This window comes from Pogoniulus pusillus, chromosome 15 (genome assembly GCF_015220805.1).
Source record: "Pogoniulus pusillus isolate bPogPus1 chromosome 15, bPogPus1.pri, whole genome shotgun sequence".
Taxonomy (NCBI): Eukaryota; Metazoa; Chordata; class Aves; order Piciformes; family Lybiidae; genus Pogoniulus; species Pogoniulus pusillus.
Genome location: NC_087278.1, coordinates 17,442,801 through 17,469,976, shown reverse-complemented (window position 1 = coordinate 17,469,976; position 27,176 = coordinate 17,442,801). Strand labels below are relative to the sequence as shown.

Sequence of the window (27,176 nt, the reverse complement as noted above, 5' to 3'; positions counted from 1 at the left end):
AGGCGAGGGATATCATCATGGAGAGTTCATCAAAAGAAAACAGTCGCTTTTTCTCATACAACATGGTCCTGCCAGTTGACCGATCCTCATTCAAGTCCGAATCTTCTGCATCCAAGGAGCAACAGTCATGTTGTGGAGGTATAAAGGTAGAGTAAGAGTTTTTGAATATTCCAGGAGGGACTTGGGAAACCTCTTTTTTCTTTGCTTTGGGCTTTGTTTTGAATACTGTCCCTTTTCCAGCTCTGATTACGTCTTGCTGAGACATGATACAGAGATGCATTATTAAAGATATCTTTAAGTCATGAAAAGATGTTTGCTTCTGACTTGTATTTGCTGAACGTTTGTCAGTGTTCAAGTGTAACATATTGGTTCAGGTTTGCATGTTATGAGACCTTCAGGGGTCGTTCTGAAAGGTCAGTGTAACCACTCCATTTTCCTAAAGTTGAGAAGAGGGTATCAGCAAACAGGTACCACAGGCAGCTGTTAGTACAGATTGCTCTTTTATAGATTGTGATCACTGTGTTTTAAGTCCTTTATTATTAAAGCAGCGCTGGTAATGTTCTTGATTTGAGAGAACTCCGCATGAGGTGACTGTGAAATGAGACTGCAGAAGTGTCACTGCTGTACCTGCATTTGTCTAACCCATAAGAAGTACTTCTTCAAGGCAATGGAAGCTCCCTGCTTTAAGCCTTGTAATGTAGCTTCGTGATGGTAGGACCACTGCACCTTGGAGGAGCGCTCCTCCCTGGTTGGGACACTGGGGTGCAGGAGGCAGCATGATGCTTTGCCTACTGTCTCTACCTGCCGTCCAAAGCCAGGCTGTGAAATGCTGACTCTCTCGGGTGAGATTTCAGTAAATCACCACACAACGGTGAGGTGAGGTGACCTGAGTTACACAGAAAAGGAGTCCTTGGCCTTGCCTGGTTCTTTTTTGTTGAGCAGTCCATTTGTCTTTTCTCACACACACCTATCTACTTTCAGATACTAATCCAGCTCCCATTGCAGTCCCTGACTTCGGCAATAGTTGATCTGAAGCCTATAAATTATAAAATGCAGTTAAGACATTGGGGAATTAATTTAGTCTGATGACTTATTTAAAAATACTTAGATCCCTGAATATTCTCCTTCATTTTGCCTGATCTCAAAAGGGCCCAGAAATGAAGCTTAATTTTCAAACAGGAGATGAGTTGTAGTAATTATACTTGTAGCATAATAGCAATTCTGTCATTGTTCTTCCACTTGCTGCAACAACAATCTGACCCTCTCATTGAATTGCACCTTCAGTCACAAATTTGCCAGTCAGAAATCAGCTTATTAGTTCCAAAACAGAAAACCAATAATGTCTCAATTCACTTTTTGATAAAAGAATCTGTGCCTTCTGGGAACCCAGACCAGGTTGTGTCTTGATGAGTCAGTATGAAATTATTAAAGATGTTTCTAAGTCACAAAAAGAAGTAACTGTTTCAGATCTGTATTTGTGTAATGTATTACCAAAACAATGAGCAGATCCAATAGGTTTCTTTTACCAGTTATCAGCCTTGTGTGCTGAAATTGCCTTTATGAAAGAGAAAGATGTAGTGATGGATTTACTTGCTGTCGTTGACAAACCACAGAAGAATCTGAAATGCAGGGCACCTTTCTGCCTCAGCTCTGACTTTGGGGTGCTTTTCCCACTGTTGCACGTGGTCTTCGTCTCCTTCCTGAGAGAACTGGAAAAATGTCTGCCAAAGAGAGAGAGAGAGATCTGAAGTTCTAGCATGACCTATTAATTTTTCAGTGCAAAACCATATTGGCATTCACATTGCTATTTAAAATCCCAGGGCATAAACTACACATTAGAATGTAAAATATTATGGCAGTATTTTTACTATAGAGCTCCTTGAGAGCCCTCAGTGTGGGAAATGAGAACCAGATCCTGCTTGTTTCTCCACAAGTGTTTCTGAAGGAGCAAGGAACCAGCACTAGAAGAGGTGTGTTGAATGTGACACAGGGATGTATTCGAATGTTCACATGAGTTCAGCAGTGATGCCAGTGTTATTGCCCATCTGCCTTGTCACAGGAGATGCTGTAAGGACTATTTGATTGGAGGTGAGTACTTGGGAGCACCTGCTTACTGGAAGAATGATTCCTCCAAGACCAGGCCTAAGGATTAGGTCAAGGGGCTATGAAAGATGACTACAAGTTTTCATTTGCCTTTAGGGTTTGGGTATGTTTTTTCACACCTTTTACAAAGAGCATCTCTGTATCTGAGGGGAGAAAGCAATGCTGAGGTTTCCATGATGAGTTGCAGAGTGTGTGAGTATCCCTGGAGCTCTTAAATTCCATAAGGCTACAATCAAGGAAGGCAAACTCTGCAGGAGTGAAACAGTTGGCGCTAAGGACCCTACACTTCCACCGTAAGCATTTCAGGATGAAGTGTTACTTCAGACCAGCTCTAGTCTGGTCCAGAGATGGGAGAGCCACTGTCTGGTGAAGTGAGTGTAACACCCTTCTGAAGCACATCTTCCACTTTAATTTTGTGTAGAAGAGATTCAATCCACACATTTGCAGTACCAATATGCAGTGAAGGGAGCAAAAGTTTTGTTTCCAAGGTCCCTTTCTGATTCAGACTAACACACTCAAGCACATACAAGTGATAACTAAGAGAAAATAACTGCCTTTGCAAAACATTAAAATGGGAGATTGTTCCCCAGAAAACTGCAGTGCATGTCAAAGCTTGCAAGAGATCTGCTGGGGAAAGGACACGCCTAGAAGAGAACTGCCTGGCAGGTCACTGACTCATGGAGCCATGTAACAAGAGGAAGAGACTTCTCCCTCCTGGCCACCCTGGGTTTCAGTGGGAAAAGGATTCTAAAACTCAGCTGTATTCATCGGCAACCTGGATGAAGAGATAAAATGCACCCTCAGCAAGTCTGCTGGTGACACAAAACTGGGAGGGCTGGCTGACACACCAGAAGGCTGTGCTGCCACCCAGCATGCCCTTGACATGATGAAGTTAAATGAGGGCAAGTAGGGCAACTAGACACCAGAAGGCTGTGCTGCCACCCAGCATGACCTTGACATGATGAAGTTAAACGAGGGCAACTAGGGAGAAATAACTCCCTGTATCAGTGCAGGTTAGGGGCTGACCTGCTGGAAAGCAGCTCTGTAGAAAAAGATCTGGGCATCCTGGTGGACAACCTAGGGAAGAGAAGTCTGAAGGGGAACATTCTGAATGCTCATAAATACTTCAAAGCTGGGTGTCGGGAAAGTGGGACCAGTGGTGCTCAGTGACAGGACAAGAGGTAACAGGCACAAACTTGGACACAGAAGTTTCATTTAAACATGAGGAAGAGCTTCTTTACTTTGAGGATGGTCAAGTACTGGAACAGGCTGCCCAGAGAGGTGGTGGAGTCTCCTTCTCTGAAGTTATTCAAAACCTAACTGGACGCTGTCCTGTGCAACATGTTCTAGATGGACGTACTCTGGCAGGAGCATGGAACTAGATGATCTCCAGAGGTCCCTTCCCAACACTGTCATGCTGTGATTCTTTGGTTGGAAACCCAATGTTGAAACAAGTCCAAATAACTCACCTTTCCATACTTATCATTTACCTTTATTGCTGTTGTGTAGGATGCCCTTTCCTGAGAGAGATCAGGAAGGTAATACATGTCTCTCTATCTTTTAAAGCATCAGTAGCCTGGGCACCTACCTGAAATTAGAGGCGTCTGGTGACAAGTTTGGTTGGTATTGTTATGGCTTATAAGAAAAGGACAAACCCTAACAGTCTAGCAATTTATAAAATGTAGGAGGAGTATTGACAAGGTTATTTGGGAAATGAAGAGGTGGGAATATAAAAAGTGTCTTGAAATAATTCATAAAGCTGAGCCTTCTGTACTGCCTGATTTTAATCACTGTCAATTTCTTTCACAGATATTTCTTGGTGCGTTGTCTTTTGTTTATTTTGCTAAAGCACTGTCAGGAAGTTATCTAAAAAGTACTATCACACAAATAGAAAGAAGATTTGATATCCCCTCCTCTTTGGTTGGCGTTATTGATGGCAGTTTTGAAATTGGTATGTGCTGCAGAAACACACTTTGGTTTTCAGAAAACAAGCAAACAAACATGATGCAATTTGTTGTGAAAAATGATTGTATGAAGCTCCTTGAACCATTAAAATGGAGCAAGATTCACCTCCTAAAAGTCAGCATGACTGTCAGTATGGTTACATTGGAGAGGACAGGGTTGATAATCCAAGCAGTTCAACAGAGTCCTAGATATTCTGTGATTCCAACTGCACCTATTTCTGCTTTCTTTCTCCTTTAGTCAGCAATCCACACACCCCACAGGTGTCACCCTTTGTGACTAATAAATCACGGGAGCACAAACCTTCTAGCTGCAATCTACATTCATTGTCCTGTCCATCCTCTTCCTTCTTGCACTAAGGTTTCCAGTGGGACATTGTCTCTTATGACTTAATATTACTGAATTTATCTTATGGGTGTTCAGTGGGCCGTGGAGTTTGTGGGAATGAAATCTTAACCTCAGTGTATAAAGCTCCATTTGACTCCCTCTTTTCCTGCCTTCCTGGTTATTTGTTAGCTTCTGTTAGCATGGTCCTCCTCTTTTCCAGCTGCTTACCTAAAAGTTTGTGGCTTTCTTGTCATGCAAGACACTAAATTCCTATAAGAAAGCTTGGAAAGAGAGAAAAACACCAACCCCACACGATCAGTCCTCTTCTCCTCAAATAGCTGCCTATACCACATGCTAGAAATCATTCTTTTAAGGGATCTCTTATCAACAAGCCATAAAACTCAGTTTTCCTTTTGCATTCTCAAAGGGAACCTCCTAATCATAATTCTTGTAAGCTACTTTGGAGCGAAGCTTCACAGGCCAAGAATAATTGGAGCAGGCTGCTTGATTATGTCAGCTGGAACATTCCTAATTGCGATGCCCCAGTTCTTCATGGGACGGTAAGTGCAAAGCACTTTGCACCTGGCCTATGTACCCTGCGTGTTGGCTCATCGATTGGGAAGATGCCTGTGGAAACAGGCATGTGTGCATGTGGTTACTCAATTCCATATTTTGTGTGTGTGTGTGAAAAGTCTTACTCCTGTGGCACAAATAATTTGACATGTAAGCTCTTCTTAGTTGTAATTAACCTATCCTTTTATTAGCCTGTGATGTTGATCAACTGCATTTTGAAATGGTTTAAGAACTGTCGAAACTTAAAACATGAAGTGAACACTAAGCTCAGGGAGGCAATCTGAGTATCAAACACCCCACTGTCTAATAATTCCTATGTACAGATTCATGTATCATAGCAGAGCAAAGTGCTTATTTAACTGGAATGCATCCCTGTGACACAAAAAGAACAGAGTATGCTTTTTATGTACTACTGCAGTATGAACTGAGTTTCTTTTCCCCCTGTAAAGCGTCACTGGCAACACTGGATGCAGGTGAAATCTGCATTTAAGTGTTATGGGCCTACCTTCCACTGTAGTAGCAGATCTGCTTTTCCTGTAAGTTGGGACAATAAAAAACAACTTTGTTTTATAACCAGGTATCGGTATGAGAGATTCACTTCCACCGTCAACTCCACTGCTAGCGTCTCTCCCTGTCTGCAGAATAAAAGCCAAACTCCACTCTCATCCCTGGAAAAGTCACAGGCGAAAATAAATGCAGGTGAGAATGATCTCTGTTAAACAGTGTGATATGCACACTCAAACACATCAAAAGGCTCCCAAACTCTCACACAGTAACATATTAGAATGCAAGAAAATAATAAATAGGAATGAGATTAATCTTTCCTACAGAAAACCCAGATCTACTGGCTGAAGCAAATCAATTAAGAACTAAGTATGTAACTGGCACTGCCCAGTGCCAAGAGATTTTTTTCCAGGCTGCAGCCTTTCCTCCAGCTTTGCTGTTTTCTCCAGTAGCTTTCTGCACCTTTGTGGCTTGTGGAAATACCAATTTCCCGTGGCAAATTCAGAAAGTCATGGTGTACCCTGTGCTGGGAAATGGGCCTCAGCCCTCTGAAAGCCGCTTGGGTCTCCCTGCCTGCAAATCCCCTTCTTATTTCTCTCCCTGCCCACTGGACCCATTTTGTACAGCACAAAACTATCTGCCCTCTTGGGTGCATAGAGCTCTTTGTGGTCAAGAAACATTCCTCCCTGATGCCCAGGCACGAATAGCGGATGAGCAAATCAAACTTTCTCTATGTCACAAAATACGTATGTGTGCATCCCCTTACCTGTGGAATAGTTATGGCTGGTAATGCTCATTATCATCATTTCCTGTATCTTTCCTGGAGGAGATCCCAGGAGGAAGTGAAAAAGTGCTGTCAAAATTATAGAACTGGCTACCTTCTAATATCTTTGACTCAATCAGTTCATCAGGTACAGGGAGGTTCTTCTCCCACTCTACTCTGCCCTGGTGAGACCACACCTGGAATACTGTGTCCAGTTTTGGGCTCCCCGGTTCAGGAGAGACAGGGACCTGCTGGAGAGAGTCCAGCCACGAGGATGACTGGGGGGAACTTGGGCATCTACCCCACGAAGAGAGACTGAGAAACCTGGAGCTGTTTAGTCTGGAAAAGACTGAAAGGAGATCTGATCAATGTGTAGGAATATTTGAGGGGTGAGTGTCAAGTGTTTGGGGCCAATCTCTTTTTGGTGGTCAGCAGCAATAGGGATCAAGAGCTACAAACTGGAACACAGAAGGTTTCACCTTAACATGAGGAGAAACTTCTTTACAGTGAGGGTGACAGAGCCCGGGAGCAGGCTGCCCAGAGAGGCTGTGGAGTCTCCTTCTCTGGAGACTTTCAAAACCTGCCTGGATGCATTCCTGTGTGAACTACCTGAGGGGACCCTGCCTCGGCAGGGAGGTTGGACTCGCTGACCTCTGGAGGTCCCTTCCAACCTCTAAGGCTCTGTGATTCTGTAAACATGTGTCTGCCTCCAGCTGATTGCCAGCCCTGTGAAAAAAAACAACAAACAGCTTCCTTACTATTTGTCCCATATTAGGAGTGCTTTTAGAAGTCCTGTGCATTTAGTGTCTAAAAAGTTGTAAAGACACATCATTATTGCTCTTTTGTGATGTACCTAGGATGTGAAAAAGAAGCAGGTTCTTCCATGTGGGTCTATGTCTTGCTGGGAAATCTGTTGCGTGGAATTGGTGAAACTCCTATCCAGCCTCTGGGAATTACATACATTGATGATTATGCCATTGAAGAAAATGCTGCCTTATACATTGGTAAAATCATTTTTATATATGTTTGTTCCCCTTTAATTGTACCACTACAGTTCCATTATCTTAATTTGAGGAAAAGGTTTGACCTTATGTTCCTGCTGTTACCCTGATGTTCCTAATGACTCTGGATGTAGACCACTGAGCCTCTGTGCATATTCAGTTCTTTGGGAGGTGATAGGAAACATGCACTGCCTTAAGTACTTCAGATACAATTTCAGCAGCAACTAGAGGCATTCCCTCCAGATTCAGGTGGAATTGCAAGCAGCAGTGCTGAAGCTTTGGAACAATGGTGTCACTGGAGTTTTCTTATAGACTCATAGATCAGTTTGGGTGGGAAGGAAAAATAAAGATCATTTAGTTCCAAACTCAGGCCTTTGGCAGAGTCATCTCCTACTAGACCAGGTTGCTGAAGCACTTGAGTGCCTTAAGCACTTCCAGGGTTGGAGCTTCCACAGCTTCTCTGAGCAACCTGTTCCAGTGTTTCACCATCCTCGTGGTGAAGAATTTCTTCCTAATATCTAATCTAAACATAGTTTCTTCCATTTTGAAGCCATTGCCCCTCATCCTATCACTACATGCCATTGTACAAAGTTCCCCTCCAGCTATCAATTTAGGCACTCTTCAAATACTGGAAGGCTGCTGTAAGTTCTCCCCAGACCTTCCTCTTCTCTAGGTTAAAAAAGCCTAACTCTCTTAGTCTTCATGGCCCTTCCCTGGACCCATACCAGCAGTTTCATGCAAGTAAATTGTGCTAAGCTGTAAATAGAGCTCCCTTAACTTCCAGCTGACCTGAGTCTGGTGAATTCAGGGGGTGGGGTGGGTCACTCCCAAACCATCACAGCAGCTGAAGAGTTGCTAGCATTCTTGACCTGGATGATGAAAAATGCTGAAATGTCACTGAAGTGGAGGCAATTTTGTTGTTGACATTTTCTTCTTGAAAATGTTTTAACTTGTCGAACTGATGTGCCAAGGAGCAAAGGCTCAATATTTTAAGACTTTGTCATTTATTACCCATCTCGGCTCTTAGGTGCAGCAAGAACCACTGCTCTTTTTAACTCAGAGGCTTAACAGTTCCCTGTGTTTTGTTGCAGGCTGTGTGCAGACGGTTGCAATTATAGGACCAATATTTGGCTTTCTTCTAGGATCTCTATGTGCCAAACTTTATGTTGACATCGGCTTTGTAGATCTGGGTAAGTCAGAAAAAAATCATGTTTTTACAATTCAGACAGGCTCCAAAATGCCTATTTTAGGCCATGCATTATCTAACTTTCTTCTAGGCATAAGGGGCTACCAGGGGTAGAGCAGGCACTCTGAAATAAAAAGGGTGACAACACTGCATGTGTGGGAGAGACTAAGAAGGAGGATGGGTGTGGAGGAAATAGGAGGGCTGAATGTTCCTTGGCCCCAGAATTCTGCAGCTTGTGCCCCCCAAGAGATGCCCTGGTGAGGAGGGTCTTGGTGGGCAGCAGGCACCAGGAGGAGGCAGAAGCAGAACTAAGGCTCAGAATTTTGCTGAGAGCTGTGTGCTTACATTTTGTGGTTCGCTGTCATTGCCTAGAAAAGTGGTCTTGCAATGGCCACCAGGGCTCCTGATTGACTTCCTCTGGAGAAAACATCTTCCACTACATTTTTTTTCTGCCACTTTTGTGCAGAACAGGCTGACTGAGAGCAATTACCTGGCCACCTGGGAACCTGTAGTGTCAGGGAAAGGCTGTTAGCTGTCACAGAGATCAAATCCCTATTGCCTGCTCACAGCTGTACCATCTGGAAAGGTGGTAGGGTGGATTTCTCTGGACATAGTCGATGCAAAATCACCTTCCTTGTTACCAGCAGCCATTCTCAAACCCCATTTGTTTGGTGGTTTTTGTTTTTGTTTTTGTTTCTTTTTTTAAACTTCCTCCAGACAGTGTAACAATAACTCACAAGGACGTGCAGTGGGTGGGAGCCTGGTGGCTGGGTTACTTAATAGCAGGTGCAGTTAGTGTTCTGGCTGGCATCCCCTTCTGGTTCCTGCCAAAGCACCTCCCGAAGCCAGAGCGAAGAAAGGACTCCAGTACCTCTTCTGAGCAGTCAAAGTTCATCACTGAGGAGAGCAAAGACCAACACAAATTGTATCAGCAACAAATGAAGATCACTGAGATGGCAAAAGGCAAGCCACTGCAATTTCTTTCTGATCATTGAGCCTTTCTCTCACTAGCTTTTATACTCTAAAACTTTATACTTTCTAAGGCCATATTTTAATTACCTCAGAATTAGTCTTCACTCAGGTGTCATTCTCCAGCTAACTACTATATACAAAAATGATCTATTTGTTGCTTTCTGGACCTGCTCTCGCATGGAGAATTTCTTCAGCTGAGACTCGTAAGATTATGCTAATGGCCTAGGAGATGTCATAGAATGGCTTAGGCTGGAAGAGACCTTAGGGATCATCTAATACAGTCTCTTTGCCATGGGCAGGGACACCTCTCAAGTAGACCCGGTTGCTCAAGGCCCCATCCAACATGGCCTTGAACGTCTCCAGGAGAAACTGTTGCAAAAGTAGGGGTCAGAAATGTCCATTTTCCCCTAAACTTTTTTCTTTACAGTTGTTAAAACCCCACATAAAATATCTGATGAGAATAAGGATTGGCGCAGAGGAGATACAGTATTTTAGGAGGATTTAGGCACAAGCTGTCTTGCACAGTTGCATTTCCTTGGACCTACTTTGCCAAAAAATCATTTTTCCTTGATACTCGAATATGCAGCTCATTATATCTGTGCTTGCAGTCAGCTGGGCTGAATTCTCTCTGCCCCCAGAGTAAGCTGAAAGACGCTGCAGCTGCTGAGGACACTCAGAAATTAAATCAGTCCTGGCTAATTATTGAAATCAGATGTCTCTTCTAGGAAACTGATTCTTGGTAATCTGTTCCACTGTTTTCCTGTCTAGAAACAGGGTAGCTCTCTGTAACATCGTGGTACTTGATGGATTTCTTCTGAAATGTCCTGCGGTTCTTCTCTGGAAGGTGCAAGCATGATGCAGAGTGTTGCTCACAGGAGTTCTTTTTCTGGCCTGGTTGTCATTTCTGCTGTTTTGCCTTGCAGACTTCTTGCCATCACTGAAAAGCCTCTTTGGGAATCCAGTTTACATTCTGTATTTGTGCGCAAGTATCGTTCAGTTCAATTCTTTAATTGGCATGGTGACGTATAAGCCAAAGTATATTGAGCAACAGTATGGGCAAACGTCTTCAAAAACTAATTTTCTTATAGGTAATGCTATTATCTCATTCTGCTACCTTAAAAATGGACATTTTACGTGTGGCATATACATAGATATACATAAAACTGGATTTTTTGAGGGTACATTGATGTCCTCTTCTTCCCAGTCTGACGTTAAGTAGTAGTTCACAGAAGGTAAGTTATTTCATTTCTGCTCAGCTCTGAGTTTATCTGTGCAAGATGTAGCACAAGAGAGTATTTCAAAAGAGACTCAATTTTAAAATAGGTACATTTGTCATCAGACAGATATATTGTCTTGCTAGCTTCCAATTTATTTCAACTCAATGAATGCTAAAGGACTGACCATGAAGTAGCTGTGATATTGCCAGGGATTTCTTACTATCTGAAGAGCTTGGTGTGAAATAAAAGGAAGTCAAAGATACATCAGTGATCAGACAATACATGTATTAAAAAACCTAACATCTTAGCGTGATGGTGGTGAAGAGAAAAAGGGGGAAAGAAATAAAAGCAAGCAAGAAACGAAAGAGAGAGAGAAAAAAGGTATTTCTGCTTTAAGAGCATTTCTCTGTTGCGAAGTTAGTCTCCAAAGCCCTCTCACACAGCATGAGCGAAAAAACACTGCTTCTGCCTTTGGGCTACCGAGGGAGACAATTTTAGAGATGTTTTCAGGGTGGTGAACTTCACTGCCCAGTCGCTGAGCCTGCATACAGGCTTGGGTTCAGTTCTTGAGGTCCCCGATTCAATAGCATTACACAGCAAAGAGGTTTACATCTATAGAACACAGAGGGAGCTGCCTTGTTTCACAGCAGCATTAGTTGCACAGCAACGGGGGTATATATATGCAGAAAAGCCGGATTGATCCATTGTGCTATGTTAATTCCTTAAAGACAGAAGCTGGAATTTCCTGGCATGGAACTCCTGAAAGCAGGGAGAAATCTTCAAGCATAGTCAATAGCCAGAGAAAGTCCAGAAAACAATCCCTACATTCAGTACAATACTTCTCATTGTGTTTCTGGAACTAAGCTTTCAGGTATGTGCAAACCCAGTGTGGATTAAGATCTGTCTGATTTCATGAGGCATAGGGACTACATCCAGCAGAGAATGCGTGATAGGATAGCTAGGGAGGGATGCTGGCTGAGTCACCATCCCTGCAATATGGTGGACAGTTTCTTACTCCATTTCTTTCCCAATCTATACTATGAATGATGAGGGCTGATGAGAACTAACAGTATCAGTTTGATTTACCCTACCTCTTCTCCTGTTTCTTCTTTTTGTTCTTAAACAATTTCTTTCACAATCTCTCTGGTAGGTATCAGAATTGTCATAGCACTAGTAAAAGAGGAAAAAAACCCAGAAGGTTAGATGGAGATTCTAAGAGGTTTTTTTGAGTAGTCACAACCCAGGGATGAGCAGGCAGTGTGGGTACTCTTTGGTGCATCCTGCAGCTCACAGTTCCAACTCCACTCTCTTCTTACAAGTGAAAAGAGAGCAGAAAAACCAGGTATACAGTGACAACATACATGCTCTGCTACACATAGGGGGTTTCCAAATCCCCTGCAGTACAATTTTCATGTATGCACAGAGTAAAAAATGCTGCCCCAGTAAAGCTTCTTGAACCTCATCAGTGACTGAACTGGGCTCATGTGCTCAGCCAAGGCACTGACTCCTAGATTTGCTAGATGAACTAAGGCTTTCTCTATCATCAAATGCACCTATTAGCATCCCTTCTAAGCACTGATATTTTTAAACATGTGTGCGCAGGTGGATCAAACCCTGAGTTAAGCCAGAAAGTAGTACTTCATACCAAATCATCTGAAATTCTGTTATAACATCTCCAGCCTCCTAAACAAACTTGGGAAACTTCATCTGCTCTATGAAGACATGCATGCTTTGATGCTTGTGTGGTTTTCATACACTCACAGGATGTTAGGGGTTGGAAGGGACCTCCATAGATCATTGAGCCCAACCCCTCTGCCAGAGCAGGACCACAGAATCTAGCTCAGGTCACACAGGAATGAATCCAGACTGGTCCTGAAAGTCTTCAGAGAAGGAGACTGTGACCTCTCTGGGCAGCCCGTTCCAGTGCTCTGTGACCCTTACAGTAAAGAAATTCTTCCTCATGTTGTGATGGAACCTCCTGTGCTGTAGTTTATACCCATTGCCACTTGTCCTATCACAAGGCACAACTGAGAAGAATGTGTCCCCTCCCTCTTGACCCCAAGCCCTCAGATATTTATAAACATGGATTAGATCCCCTCTAAGTCAGCTCTTCACCAGAGCAAAAAGCCACAGGTCCCTCAGCTTCTCCTCATTTGACAGTGCTTCAGCCCCTTAATCATCTTTGTAGCCCTCCCAAGGACTCTTTCAAGTAGATCCCTGTCCTTTCTGAACTGGGGAGCCCAAAACTTACTGCAATATTCCACTTGTTAAGCTCAGCATCTCTAGGTGTCAGCATGAATTAAAAGCTGAAAACCCCATAAGTAGCCCTGTGAAAGGGAAGAATGTAATGTGCCAGAACTGGCTGAAAGAGCTGAGAAAATCATTTTCAGTATCAGTGAAATCTCGCAAAGGACCCCTTGTTTGACTTCTCTCATGTACTGAATGCTTGGGGGGGTGTCTTGTTGTCTGTGTCTATCAATATGGACATTGCTGTGAGCAACACTACCCAGGTAAGTATTAATGGTCACACAGTTTTACGTGTTTCCTTCGGTGCTCTTCCACCTGATTATCTGAAGTCTGATACAAGAGAGCCCAGGGGGTATACCTATCTTGCTGCTGTTGCAGCACTCAGCTAACGGAGCTCAACAACCGTAACGACCAAAACCCTCCTGGACACAGAGGCAATGACATGCCACTGTTTTTCTCCCTGTTGGAGACTTCTCTAGGGGATTATCAGTTTCATAGCTGAATCAAAACAGAGAAATCCTGTAAGGTAAACCAAATTTGCCCTCTAGGAATGAGCAGTTTGGGCTCTGTCTAGCAGTGGAAAAGGGAAGGAGAGGAGTTGCCTTGGAAAGCTGGAGTGGGACAACCCCAAAGAGTGGACCCCGTTGCTTCTATTGTTTCTATATGGAAAGGAAGATTTGTGTACAGGGGAGGTTCCAAAGCCCCAAACTGTACAGTGGCAATGTGGCTGTGTTGGTTGCTGTAAGCAACATCTTATCCCAAGTAACTTCTCTGTGCCCAGAGCAGCTCGTGTGAAAAACAACACAAAAATATTTAAATTAACACTAAATGATCCTTCTGCTGACAAAGTAACAGTGGGGAACACTACTTAAGAAAGCGGAAGATCATTGTCTGAAATTTATATGCAATTTCTTTGTCAAAGAACTAGCAAGGAAACATTTCTCTGGGAGCAAGCATTTAAAAGCAGTTCCCAGCACCTTTACAGGAACAACCCAAGTCTGGGCAAACAAAATGCCCAAACTGAAGAAGTTTTGCATTTTGTTTCCTTCATCTTACCACTGTTGCCATTTTTGTGGCTGAGGAGGATAGTTCGTTGAGCTGGGAGTAATCATTAACGAAGACTCTTCTGTTCAATTTCAGGTCTTATCAATGTTCCTGCTGTGGCTTTTGGCATATTCTCTGGAGGACTCATCATGAAAAAATGTAGAATCGGTGTTTTAGGTGCTGCAAAGCTGTCCTTGGGCTCATCTTTCTTTGGCTACCTTTTGCTCCTCTCGCTATTTGCAATGGGCTGCAAGAATTCAGATGTGGCTGGGCTGACCGTATCGTACCACGGGTATGCCGGGAATGGCACACTTCAGCATGAAGTGCTGTTGTGAAGGGAGCTCCTTCCTCATTTAATTTCACAACATATATATTGTTGAAAAGAGTATGACTGACCTAAATATACTTGCCAGAAATTTGCTTCAAAGCCTTGGAAACTACTCCACTTATCCCAGAGGGCATTGCATTAGAATCCTTTCCTGATTGTTGCCTTTGGCCCAGAGGGCTTTGTGCCACAAGCGCAGATTATTTTGCTGATTACTTTTTAATTGTTATTACCATGGGACCCATCCGTTGAGCCTAGAGACTTCTGGAAATGTGAGGAGCTCAGTAGGGAAAGTGAGATTCAATTAATTGCTTTTTGCCTCTAGTGCTGTTGAAAACCCCATGGCATTTAACAGCCTCTGAACCCAACCCTTACGGATTTATGAATTAACCATGAGTTAGCCATAATATTAACCAGGAGATGCATCTGAGGCTAGCCATCTTTGGTCACTTTCACCTATGCTACTACTCTGCAAAGCTCATGGTCCGGGGAGAGTTTCCAGCATTGACTTCTTGGCAGCCCCAGGAGCTGTTCTGCTGGTGAATTCATCAACAGCTGGGTATGTCAGCAAGCAGCTTGATGAAGCTGGCAAAGAGCTGTTGGGCAAGTTAATCAAGCCCTCAGTTTGAATGAATCTCATTCTGATCATTTCCTCACTAACGTCTATAGCAGATATTTCACATTTCTAACTCACTTCCCTCTTTGCCACTGGAGTAGTCAGGTTTTTTGTCCAGTTTTGCTAGAGCTGTGTCAAGCCTCAGTAACTGATACCCGCCTGAACATGAGCCAGCAGTGTGCCCAGGTGGCCAAGAGAGCCAGTGGCATCCTGGCCTGCATCAGGAATGGTGTGGTCAGCAGGAGCAGGGAGGTCATTCTGCCCCTGTACTCTGCACTGGTCAGACCACACCTCGAGTACTGCGTTCAGTTCTGGGCCCCCCAGTTTAGGAAGGACACTGAGATGCTTGAGCGTGTCCAGAGAAGGGCGACGAGGCTGGTGAGAGGCCTCGAGCACAAGCCCTACGAGGAGAGGCTTAGGGAGCTGGGGTTGTTTAGCCTGGAGAAGAGGAGGCTCAGGGGTGACCTTATTGCTGTCTACAACTACCTGAAGGGTGGTTGTGGCCAGGGGGAGGTTGCTCTCTTCTCTCAGGTGGCCAGCTCCAGAACAAGAGGACACAGCCTCAGGCTGCGCCAGGGGAAATTTCGGCTCGAGGTGAGGAGAAAGTTCTTCACTGAGAGAGTCATTAGGCACTGGAATGGGCTGCCTGGAGAGGTGGTGGAGTCGTCGTCCCTGGGGCAGTTCAAGGCAAGGTTGGATGTGGCACTTGGTGCCATGGTCTAGCCTTGGGCACTGTGGTAAAGGGTTGGACTTGATGATCTGTGAGGTCTCTTCCAACCTTGGTGATACTGTGATACTGTAACTGAAATCTTAGGAAATCTGAGAAAATGCATGAATAGAAATTGTCAGCTCTCTCCCTTAATAAAGTAGTTACTATGTCACAGTAGGTGGTGTGAAGATGTTTTGATAACAGAGAAATAAGAACTTACACTGCTGCATAAATGTGAAGAGGCAACACCTTATGGGCTCCATATGGAAGGTCTGGCCAGGTGTGCCTGGCAGAGAGCATAACTGATGGTTTGGTAATGATTTCTTCCACGTCTGCTATAAAACATCACTGAAATGTCTCCTTTTGTCCCCAGAACTGAACAGATGACCGATTATGAGCAATCCCTGTTTTCAGAGTGCAACTCGGGCTGCGCCTGCTCCAACAATGACTGGGACCCCATCTGCGGGGAAAATGGAGTTACCTACATTTCCGCTTGTCTTGCTGGCTGTCACGCATCCAACGGCAGCGGGAAAGACACTGTAAGGCAAGCTTTTTGTTCCGTGCGTGGCGTGGAAGCTTTCCTAATACAACCACTTCAGTCAGAATACATGCTTTAAGGCACATCCTCTCCAGCCCTAAGCTGCTCAGATATTTTTTTAGCAATCTGCCACCCACATTTAAAGTTTTCTTCACTGCCATTTCCATCAGAAATCCCAAGCAGAGTATATAAGAGGGGTTTGGGTTTTTTCAGCTGTTTGCTACTGTAGCTGTGTAAAACAACACACTGTCTTGGGTTCAAATGCAAGTTCCCAGAGACTCTCTTATAAATTTGGTAGACCCAATGACAATTTATAGAATTTATAGAGTTTATAGAGTGCCCTCCCCTCCTCCCCCTCCTTTCCCCAAAAGACAGGGAGAGAGATAAAAGGTAGGGACACCCCAATAAATCAATCTCACTCGATTTGGAAGTTAAAAAGGAAAAGTTTAACAATAACTTAGAAAAAAGGGATTGGAGGTAGGGGAGTTTACAAAGGATAAGGAAGGGAAAACAGCAAAATACAAAACAGGGATGGATACAACCCGAGTAGTGTGATGGTGTCTCTGCCTCGTGGCTGGTATGCAGTATCAGTGTGTGTGTGTGTGTTCGTGAACGCAGGTAGGGAGAAAGAGGGCGAAAAGAGGAAGAGACAGGAGAACTCCTGTCTTTTATACCACAGGAAGTGGGGGGAGTGGGCTAACCATCACCTGGAGTGTGGCCCACCCCTGAGGAGGGGCCAAGACCCCTAGGGTCAGGTTCAGGGTCACTCCCCCAGGAGTGTTAACCCTATACACACACTAAATCCATGAATCCACGGTAGCTGCTTTCTGAATTTCTTATTCAATGAGCGAGCCTCTTCCTTGTGAAAGCAAACATGCGAACAAAAATAATTGCCAGTTGGGATTCAAACTCTCCTGTTTTCCAGAGAAACATGATGTGCAACCTTGAACATCCACTTCTCTCTTTAGCTGCTGTTACACACTTCTGCCGGCTGTCTTCCAGGTATTTTTTAACTGCAGCTGTGTGGGACCCTTGGAATCTCCGTCACAAAGCTCCTCAGCTGTGGTGGGACCGTGTCAAAAAGGAAATGAGTGCCCAGAAATGTTTCTGTATTTTCTGGTAATATCAGTTATCACTTCATACACTTTGTCAGTTGGTGGCACACCTGGATACATTCTGCTTCTAAGGTAAGAAATCACTTCTGCTGGCATTGCCAAATGTTTTCAGAGTGCTTTGACACGTGTGACTGGGTCTTCCTCACGCCTAGTACTGTGAAATGTTTTCAGCTATGTGAGGTGCTTTTTAAAACACTTCTATGCCATTGAAAGGCATCCCTCTAATTTGACAGTGAGTTTTTTGCCATTGAAGCAACAGTGTGTTTGTGGTTATCTCTACCAGCAATGCCCTCCTGGTTATAAATATGATTCAGGAGGTCTGGTTATCATTTATACCAAATTTCCCTTACCTTAATGATTTTGACATTACAAGAACAGTGTTAGATATCCTCCACGCATATGGAAACCAGCTCTACTTGTGCCAGCACGTGCACGTGTTTTCTTCTGTGTTTTCCTACCTTGCTGTGGATACCAATGCACAAAGATGATCTAACCCATGCTACTCGACTCTTCTCCATTTATCCATTTTATTATTCCATGTATTTGTCCTGTCCCAGGTTTCTCTTTTCAAAGTGAAAATACATGGAGCATAAGATTTTTTTCTTCTGTTGTATTAACCACAAGTTTATTAAATGCTTGCCCCAAGGGACAATTTTAGAGAGTGTTTAATTGAAAAAAGCTATCTAATGATGTATAGAGATGTTCAAGCAAAGACTGGCTGAGACACTTAGTGCCATGGTCTAGTTGACTGGCTAGGGCTGGGTGCTAGGTTGGACTGGATGATCTTGGAGGTCTCTTCCAACCTGGTTGATTCTATGATTCTATAATTTAAGAACCCATTTTCTTGCACTGCATTAGTAACTCCTAACTACTGATAATGTCTGAACAGGAACCGTCGTCTTAGAATGTGCTCAGAATTCCTAGATACTGTTCTGATTTTATTCAATTATTTGCTGTTAAAGCCAATGTCAGTAAAGAGGAAAAAGTCATGCTTCTTTCCTTCCTCTTCCATTCTATTTTTGTTCAAATTACCTACAATCAATTATTTATTTATTTTAAATACCATTTAAAAAATTATTTTTAGGTGCATTAAACCACACTTGAAATCATTTGCACTTGGTATCTACACCCTGGCAGTAAGAGTACTGGGTAAGTCTGGTTGCACTCTTGTGTCTACTTTAATACACTCCTTTCTAATTGTTTATCCTAGAATTAAACTTTGATTGTTGGACAGAATGCCATCTAACTGACAAGTTAATACTGCACTATTTAAAATAAAGAATAAACAAGTACATAAGTAAATAAAAACAACTGAACAAAACCAAACAAAAATAAAGGGAAAAGCTTGGAAAAAGGAAGCGGTTTTGTATTTCATAAATACAGTGCAAATATGCACAGCTAATATCTATGGAGGTGATCCTTTGGACTATGAAACTAAACATCAGAATTAGTTCTTGTCTCTGCTTACTTGATGACACACATAGTAGAACAGCTGTGGCTCAAAATCTGCCACCAATTTTTGGGCATATTTTTGTTAGTTTCTAGGAGAAATAATCTTAGCACAGGTGTGCCTGAGGGCAGCCTTGTGTTGGAATCTAATGTGTGTTCTCTAAAACCAGGGGTGCTGTGAGATGCCAATGAACAGAAACTAAAATCCTTTAGTTCTTCATAGAAATGGCAGTAATGGGCAAGAAGCAAGTCGCTTGTTTAAACAGAACAGACTTGGATGAGCTCTATGAGGCATCAGAACAAGCTGTTGGTCATTTTCTCATGCCTTTTCAGGCCAGAATTTCCTCCAGGCTTAATTTCTTCACCAGCAGCCTTTCCAGGTTGCACATCGTCCCCCATTAGCACCAGACCAAAAGCTTTGTCTTTCCATCAGCCACAAATACTGCAGTACCTTTGCCCTACCGCAGTGGGATCTCAGGATACTGCAAGACAATTGAAGGTCTACTGCAGGCTCCCAGCCCTGCTATCTCTCTCCCTTCTCACCTGCCCCTCCTGAACCCCCACACAGAACATCCCCTGCCCACAAGCTGAACAGGCTTTCCCCCCTGCCCCGAGGAGTTCTGCAGGGCGAGAAAAACAAGCTGTAGCTAGCACTGCCGCTGACTTTGGTGAGCTTTTTGAGGCTCAGCCGCGTGTCCTTCCCACCCCAGTTCCCCACAGGGAGGAAGGGATGCTGTGTGCTTGGGCAGGGCAAAGCACGACTTCTCAGACCAGCACACAGCGTGGAAGCATCATTGCTGTTAAAATGTATTATTTATTGTTCTGCGTGAACATGTCTCTAGACCAGAACTGATCACCCTGGAAAGTAACTATCTTGTCTCTGTTTATTTGTTAAATACACCCAGCGGGAATTCCAGCCCCAGTGTATTTTGGAGTGGCCATAGATACCACCTGCCTGAAATGGGGAAGCAAAAGATGTGGGGGAAAAGGAGCATGCAGACTATATGACTCCAGTGCACTCAGGTAACAGCTCTTCTGCATTCATGCTTTAACTTGTGCTTTTTAACTAGCCTACACTTGGCACTGGTAGAAGGATTTCTGTCAGAAAATGTGAGTGAATGATGTGATGCCAAAGGAAAGTGTCTGACTAGCAATAGTAACAATAATGCTCAGGGTTTAGCATCCTCTTTTCTTTTAGTCACTCTGTTTTGATTTGGATTTGTTTGTTTGTTTTGGGGGGTCTTTGTTTGGTTTTGTTTTGATGTTAGTGTGTTGGGGAGGAGGGTTGGGGAGGGGGTTGTTTGGTTTGGTTTCAGTTCGGTTTGTTTTTTTTGAGAGTGGGTGAGGATGAATGTCTTATTTCAATATCAGCCAGAAATGTTCATTTAATTTTTAACCTGGGAAAAAAGTTTTGATTTCATGCCAAATCTTCCCCAATTTTTAAGCAACTCTATTGTAAGAGTGTATAAATCACTAAGTCAGTAAGAAAATGGGCTGTTAAACTTCCTTATTGCTCCATGCTGGAGCTGGACCATGGAGGATGTCACAAAGCAAGTTTGGCTTATATAGACGCTTAAGCACAGTATGGCTAGAGGAGAGTAATCGTCTGAACTGCATGCATTAAAGGCTTTACCAGAAACAGGGGATGGAATAACAATGGTAAAAGGAAAATGAGAGAACAAGTTGCCCTTTCACCCACCGCAGGAAAAAGCATAAGGGGAGAGTATATCTTTTTTGAAGACTTTGAAGGAAAGACCAAAACCTCAGTTGGGACTCAATGCAAGTAATTATGTCATTGTTGCTGTGTTGCTACTGTCATTATGACTGTAATGCAAAAATATCATCAAATGTTCTTGGTATCAGTGCCACTCTTTGTCAGGCAACTGAAAAATACATAAATTGCCCTAAAAATGTTAGTGTTATTCTCACTGAAGCACATTAAGGTGCTTGAGACACTTTCTTGGCCACAGACCACGCAATACCTGACTCAGGTCAGTTAGCAAATTCTCATCTCTGGTAATGTCACCTTGTTTGAAGAGCTTTCTTACTGCATGAAAATATGAATGTGTCCTTGATGACTTTCACTCCTATGTTGCCTTTGAAATAGGCTCTGATCGATCATTTAGAGAAGGACAGGGACCTGCTTGAAAGAGGCCATTGCAGAACCACAAAAATTATTAAAGGAGTGGAACTTTCCACTTGTGAGGAGAGGCTGAGGGAGTTGGGACATTTGAGCTTGGAGAAGAGAAGACTGAGAGGTCACCTCATTAGTGTTTATCAATACGGAAAGGGTGAGTGTGAGGAGGCTGGAGCCAGGCTCTGCTGGGTGATATCCAACAACAGGACAAGGGGCAATGGGTGGAAATTGAGGCATAGAAAGTTCCATGTAAACATGAGGAGGATTTTTTTCCCTTTGAGGGTGACAGAACCCTGGAACAGGCTGCCCAGGAGGGTTGTGGAGTCTCCCTCTCTGGAGAGACATCTGTCTGGATATGTTCTTGTGTGATCTGGTCTTGGTGACCCTGCTGTGGCAGGGGAGTTGGACTGGATGGGGTTTTGAGGTCACTTCCAGCCCCTGACATTCTGTGACTCTGTGATTTCTCTCTCAGGTATGTGTATCTGGGGCTGACTTTGATGTTGGGCACGGTGTCCATTTTCTTCAGTGTTGCTGTTCTTTGGGTTCTCCGGAAAAGGTCTTCTTCACATGATGAGACCCTCTCAACCAACGTGGAGAGAGGCACCTGTGGGACAAAGAGCAAGGCAGATAATAGTGTCAATAGTGGTCATCTAATTCAGACAACTTACTGGCCAGAAAAGGAGACTAGACTTTAGGAAGACTGAGATCTCACCGTGGCTTTACCCAGTGAGTGGTGCTCCAGGCAAAAATCTATCACCAGTGAAGAGATATTTTAGTATCCACCCTGAAAACATCCACTTTCATGTAATTTTCACTGTAAACAGCAAAGACAATTGTTTTAGCACATGTACAGCTCTGAAAATACTGCTCACCGTTATGTCCTACCAAGTCAGTGCCAGTCCAGTTAGAGGATTTGTCATGGCTGGAAAGGTGCACCTTACTTCAACACCAAGAAACCTGTTTTATGGCTGCCCCTCAGGTCCATCCCTCCTCATCAAGCTGCTGCCACTGCAGCCCTGAAGCTTCCTTCTGTATGTGGAGTCTGCTGTGCAGCTCTGTCCACCGTGGTGGCAGACCAAGAGGATCTGGAGCACAAAACCTGACTTGGCCATCTGAAAGTTCCAGAGATCTTCTGCACATAGCTCACCCTGGCAAGCAGTGCAGTACAGGGTAGAGGGAAGGTGGTGTGCTGAAAGAGCATCTTACGAATTCAACCCATAACACTTAGGAAATTAAATGATGTGGGATTCTCTTTCAAGTAGTTCTGTGATAGCAAAACAATAACAGCAATAGAAGTTATCATTGCAGTTAGAGCACAATAGTATTGTCCAAAGGAAAATGGAATAAAAATAGAGCTTCTTTACCTTTACATCAGTTTCTTGCTGCTTGCTAGTACTCAGTATACTATAATTCCACACATTTTGTGCAATGTACTAATACCATTATACAAGTTAAATATGATTTATTTTTGAAAAAGCTATGACAAACAAGTTTGGGAACAATAAAATTAATTCAAAGACCAGGTGATCTGGGGATTTCCTTTGAATTAGTCATAAACGCTCACCAAAACTAAGACACGTATCATAATACCTCTTTAAATATAAATTCTGCAGTTTGAAAATGTTTAGTTTTAAATAAATTTGGGGTGGGGAGTTCTGTGGAGAGCTGTTTAACATGGAACAAAATCTCAAGAATGCTTTTCATTGAAAAAAGAGAGTGGCAACAGGACTACAGATGGTATCTTTCACAGCAGCTAGAATATTAGAGCCGTGATTAAAGGTAAGCTTCAGTTTTCATCATAATATTAGCAAAATAATATCACATCACTTGCACTTCATTAGTGACTGCATGCTTACAGGTGTAGAGCGTCTCCTGCAGGATGAATGAGAAAGAACAGATGTGTATATAAGAACGAGACTTACTGAGCTGTATCAGTGATAAATGTTTACTGTATGCCGTAGAGAACTACCTAATCCATTCAACAGCAGTATCAAGAAGGACATTGCTTAGGCATCGAATTTCTGCAGAAGGTAAGGACTGAAATCTATTGCTTGAGAAAATACAGCTGCCAGAGGAAGGACTAATGCCACCCACTATTTGCCACACTGGTGAGTGTTTAGGTAGTGGCCTGGAATATGGGAAACGTGGTCCCTGTCTCAGCATTTTGTCCTTTCATATAAGTGTCAGAGGCTACAGGCAGTGGGGTGCTGGATAGCTATGTCTGTTCACTTTATCCTGTGTAGCTGTCTATTGAATTAAATGAAATGAAAATAATTAGAAGGTCTGTGAATAGGAGACTAGCTGAAGCATTCTGGCTAGGATGAACTATGAAGACTGGTGTTCTGGTCTCAGGTCTCATTCATACTGCTGGAACCTTGCCTGATGAGGAGAGGCTGAGGGACCTGGGGCTTGTTAGTCTGGAGAAGAGGAGACTGAGAGGGGATCTAATAAATGCTTATAAATATCTGAGAGGTAGGTCTCAGGAGATGGGGGACAGGCTCTGCTCACTGCTCCCTGGCATAGGACAAGGAGCAATGGATGGAAGCTGCAGGACAGGAGGTTCCACCTCAGCACAAGAGGGAACTTCTTTACTGTAAGGGTCTCAGAGCACTGGAACAGCTTCCCCAGAGAGGTTGTGGAGTCTCCTTCTCTGGAGCCTTTCCAGGCTTGTCTGGATGTGTTCCTGTGTGACTTGCGCTAGATTGGATGGTCCTGTTCTGGCAGGGGGTTGGACTTGATCTCTTTGGGTCCCTTCCAACCCCTGACATTCTGTGAGCCTGCAATCTAAAGAAATGTCAGAATCCACCAGCATCCAGGAGTCAGCCAGATGCTTGGAGCCTTCCACAGACTTCTAGAGAGGGTACTTTTCATAGCAGCGAGCTGTCAGGTCCAGTGAAAGGAAACAAAAATTTCAGTACCCAGTGGAATAAATAAAAGGAGAGAGACCTGTGTTTCACTCCATGTTTGGTGTTGTGTATGGCAGCAAAATTGTCAGGAAAATTCACTGGCTTAGAGGACAAAGAAAGAAATTAAGAGGATGTGCTAGTTTTTAAGAGGATTCTGCTAGCTGTAAATAAATTGCTTCATCTATATTCCCAGGGTCCGTCTGAGTTAGCTGGGGCAAATACAAAGTGTGGGGGGGCGGGTAAGAGCCCAAACCATCACAGAGGAAGAAACATATCCCACACTACTTCAGAAGGAAAGAGGAAAAAGGTCAACCTTTTGAGCTATCAAATAAGTTGATGTATGTGAGCCTGTACTTAGTGAATAATTATTTTAGAGCATGGTCTTTCCTTCCGTACTTTATTCTCCTAACACAGGGAAGGAAGAGGAGTGGTATAAAGTAATTCTATTTAGTAGGCCTCATTTTGGATATTTTTTTGCATGCTTTTGCTCTCAGCCTTTAGCAGTGATGATACTGCCAGTTACTAAGTAGATACACTCCATTCCTACTCTGGAATATTTTCTGACCTACTACTTGATTTTGATACTTCAAGAAGTAAGGGTGAGGAAGCACTGGAACAGGCTGCCCAGAGAGGTTGTGCAGTTTCCTTCTCTGGAGACTTTCAAACCCCACCTGGATTAATTTTTTGTGTGAACTGCCCTATGTGATTCTGCTTGGCAAGGAGGTTGGACTTGACAATCTCTGGAGGTCACTTCTGACCGCGAAGGTTCTGTGATTGTTCTGTGAAGTAATGTGTGGATGAGTGTCTGGCCAGATATGCATATCTCAGATTTCTTACAATAGATGAACTTCTCTCAGCATTAAAGGATTTGGCCTGTCAGGTTCTTCATACCAGAATTCTTCATCTAAAAACTAAATATATTACTGGTAGTAACTCACAAAAGTCAACAAATTTGGATTGTTATCTTTTTAGAATTAGAGATCATGAACCACAGTTGAGAGACTGCAAAGAATAAAATGCCTTGCATTTTCAAAATCGTCAAAAGAATTGGTTGAGATTTCCTAGCCATTCATGTCAGCAATTGGCAGGCTTGTTAAGAAGCAGCATTCATCCTCTAGCAAAGATCCTAACTGGTACAGGAAAATCAAAGATAACCAGGCCCTATCCCACGCTGGAACATGCAGTCAGGTCTGGGACACATGAGCCAGTGCACGTTTTTCTTCTCTCTCTCAGCAAAAATTTCAACTTCCAAATGACATAGTAGGTCTCACTTGTTTCTAATCATATCAGAAGGGAAGCACTGTGGAATTTTAACAAATAAGGCAAAAAATGTTTCAGTCAGCAGAGTGTGGGAAAAAAGTATTTGATTTCATGGCCTCTCGGCATTTGGGATGAAAGAAGCATCAGTATAGCATAAGATATCTTCAGATCACAGACAGCAGAAGATCTGCCTCATCCTGTGCCACTCTTAAATTGCTTTCTGCAGCCCTGTAATCTGAAGGAATTGCCAAAAGTCAAAGAACATATGGTGTCAATGGACTAAAAAGAATACATAGGCTGAAGAATGATAGTTTGCCTCCTTTATGTGCTCAGAATCACTGATGTATGAGACAGCTGTTATCATGTTTTGAAATAGCACTATGATTATCATCTGAGAGAAAATTTTGACATCACTTTGGCTGTTTTGACTGTTGATGACACAACACAGTTGAAGTGTTAGAAACATTCAACTTAATTCTGCATATCAAAGAAAAAAAGAGTTACTCCTCTCTAGAAGCCATGAAGTGCTTAGTGCACAGACTCACAAGTGCCTTAGTCACAGGAGTATTTTAAAAATATTTGTGAATAGAGAATCATTACTTACACATAAACATAAGGAAAAACTTTTTTACTGTGAGGGTGGCAGAGCATTGGACCACGCTGCCCAGAAGGCTTGTGGAGAGTCTCCTCTGGAGACATTCTAAGGTCATGTAGATGTGTACATGTGTGACCTACTCTAGGTGATTCTGCTCTTACAGGGAGGGGTTGGACTGGATGACCTTTCAAGGTCCCTTCGAACCCCTCATGCTCTATGATTCTGTGATAGTCATGAGAACTATGAAGAATACTTGGTTTACAGAGGAGCGCAGGAGGACTGAAAACTACCAAGTGCAGCGCAAATGAATAGAGGTAATGTTTCCTCTCGCCAGGAATAGAATTATGGTGATAATAGTTTACACAGATTTAAATTGCCATTAGGTAAGGAGGAAAAGTATCACTGAAGGATCTTTAATTTGTTAAAACTACCTCAGAAAATCCTGAGGCTTAAAAAAAAAAAAAAAAAAGCTGGAAAGATGAAAGAATGCAGAAGAGTTGGGGGTGTGTGTGAGACTACAAGGATGGCCAACAGCAAAAGAGATTAGGGCTGGTTAGTGTGGAAAATCAAAAAGATAATAAAAATGAGAACTGCAAGTGCCATGGGATGTGTTGCTAGGGATCAAATTCTCACCGTCTCTTTCACTGAAAGTACTAAGGAGCACAAAAGCAAGACAGTAGAGGGGATGTTCACAGCAAAGGAGTTGGGTTTTCACACAGCATATGTGAGACTTGAGACTTCTTCATAATTTTGTGTGCAGAGGTTCAACATGAGACAGGAGAGTTACAGGACAGAAAATGCTGTGTTGTTAGATCCCTGCCTGTCTCCTGACGGCTGGAGACTTTTCTTGTATGTTGAAACTGCTGGGACAGTAATAGGCATATTATATGTCCTGCTGACTCTTGTTTTCCCTCAACAGTTCTGCCCTCCCCCCCTCCCCCAGTTCAAGAGTGACATAGAACTGCTTGAGAGAGTCCAGCACAGAGCCACAAAGATGATTAAGGGAATGGAACATCTCTCTTATGAGGAGAGGCTGAGGGAGCTGGGGCTTGGAGAAGAGGAGACTGAGAGGTGACCTCATCAATGTTTATAAATATGTAAAGGTGAGTGCCAGGAAGACAGAGCCAGGCTCTGCTGAGTGATGCCCAGTGACAGCACAAGGGACAATGGGTGGGAGCTGAGGCATAGGAAGTTCCATGTCAACATGAGGAGGGTTTTTTTTCCCCTATGAGGGTGACAGAACACTGGAACAGGCTGCCCAGGGGAGTTGTGGAGTCTCCCTCTGGAGATATTAAAGAACTGTCTGGATGTGTTCCTGTGTGATCTGGTATAGGTGATCCTGCTGTGGGAAGGGGGTTGGACTGGATGGAGTTTCGAGGTCCCTGCCAGTCCCTGACATTCTGTGACTGTCATTTAACATCCTGTCTTGGCTACCACCTGTCAGGGCTTTGAGGGCACTGATGACTCTGGCCTACTTCTCCTGAGACCCCCCCCTCTGCATCTTCATATGGGCCTCGGAGCTCCATTGCCCAGCCGTTTTGGAGGCTTACATATGCTGAGCATGCTCCTCCTCTTCTGACTTTTTGTCTGGATTTCCAGGATCGTCTTGGGGCATATCTTCTTAACT

At 43.4% G+C, this 27,176-nt stretch overlaps 1 protein-coding gene across 1 annotated transcript; it reads left to right on the top strand.

Moving 5' to 3' along the window:
• SLCO1C1 (solute carrier organic anion transporter family member 1C1) lies at nt 1-22,301 on the top strand. Its single transcript, XM_064155553.1, has 14 exons — nt 1-146; nt 3,913-4,054; nt 4,820-4,952; nt 5,543-5,664; nt 7,090-7,236; nt 8,325-8,423; nt 9,137-9,382; nt 10,315-10,479; nt 13,996-14,191; nt 15,923-16,088; nt 17,090-17,274; nt 18,287-18,351; nt 19,557-19,674; nt 21,261-22,301. The coding sequence occupies exons 1-14, from the start codon at nt 18-20 to the stop codon at nt 21,481-21,483; spliced, it is 2,136 nt and encodes a 711-aa protein (XP_064011623.1). The 5' UTR covers nt 1-17; the 3' UTR covers nt 21,484-22,301.
• Nucleotides 22,302-27,176: the final 4,875 nt, after the last annotated feature.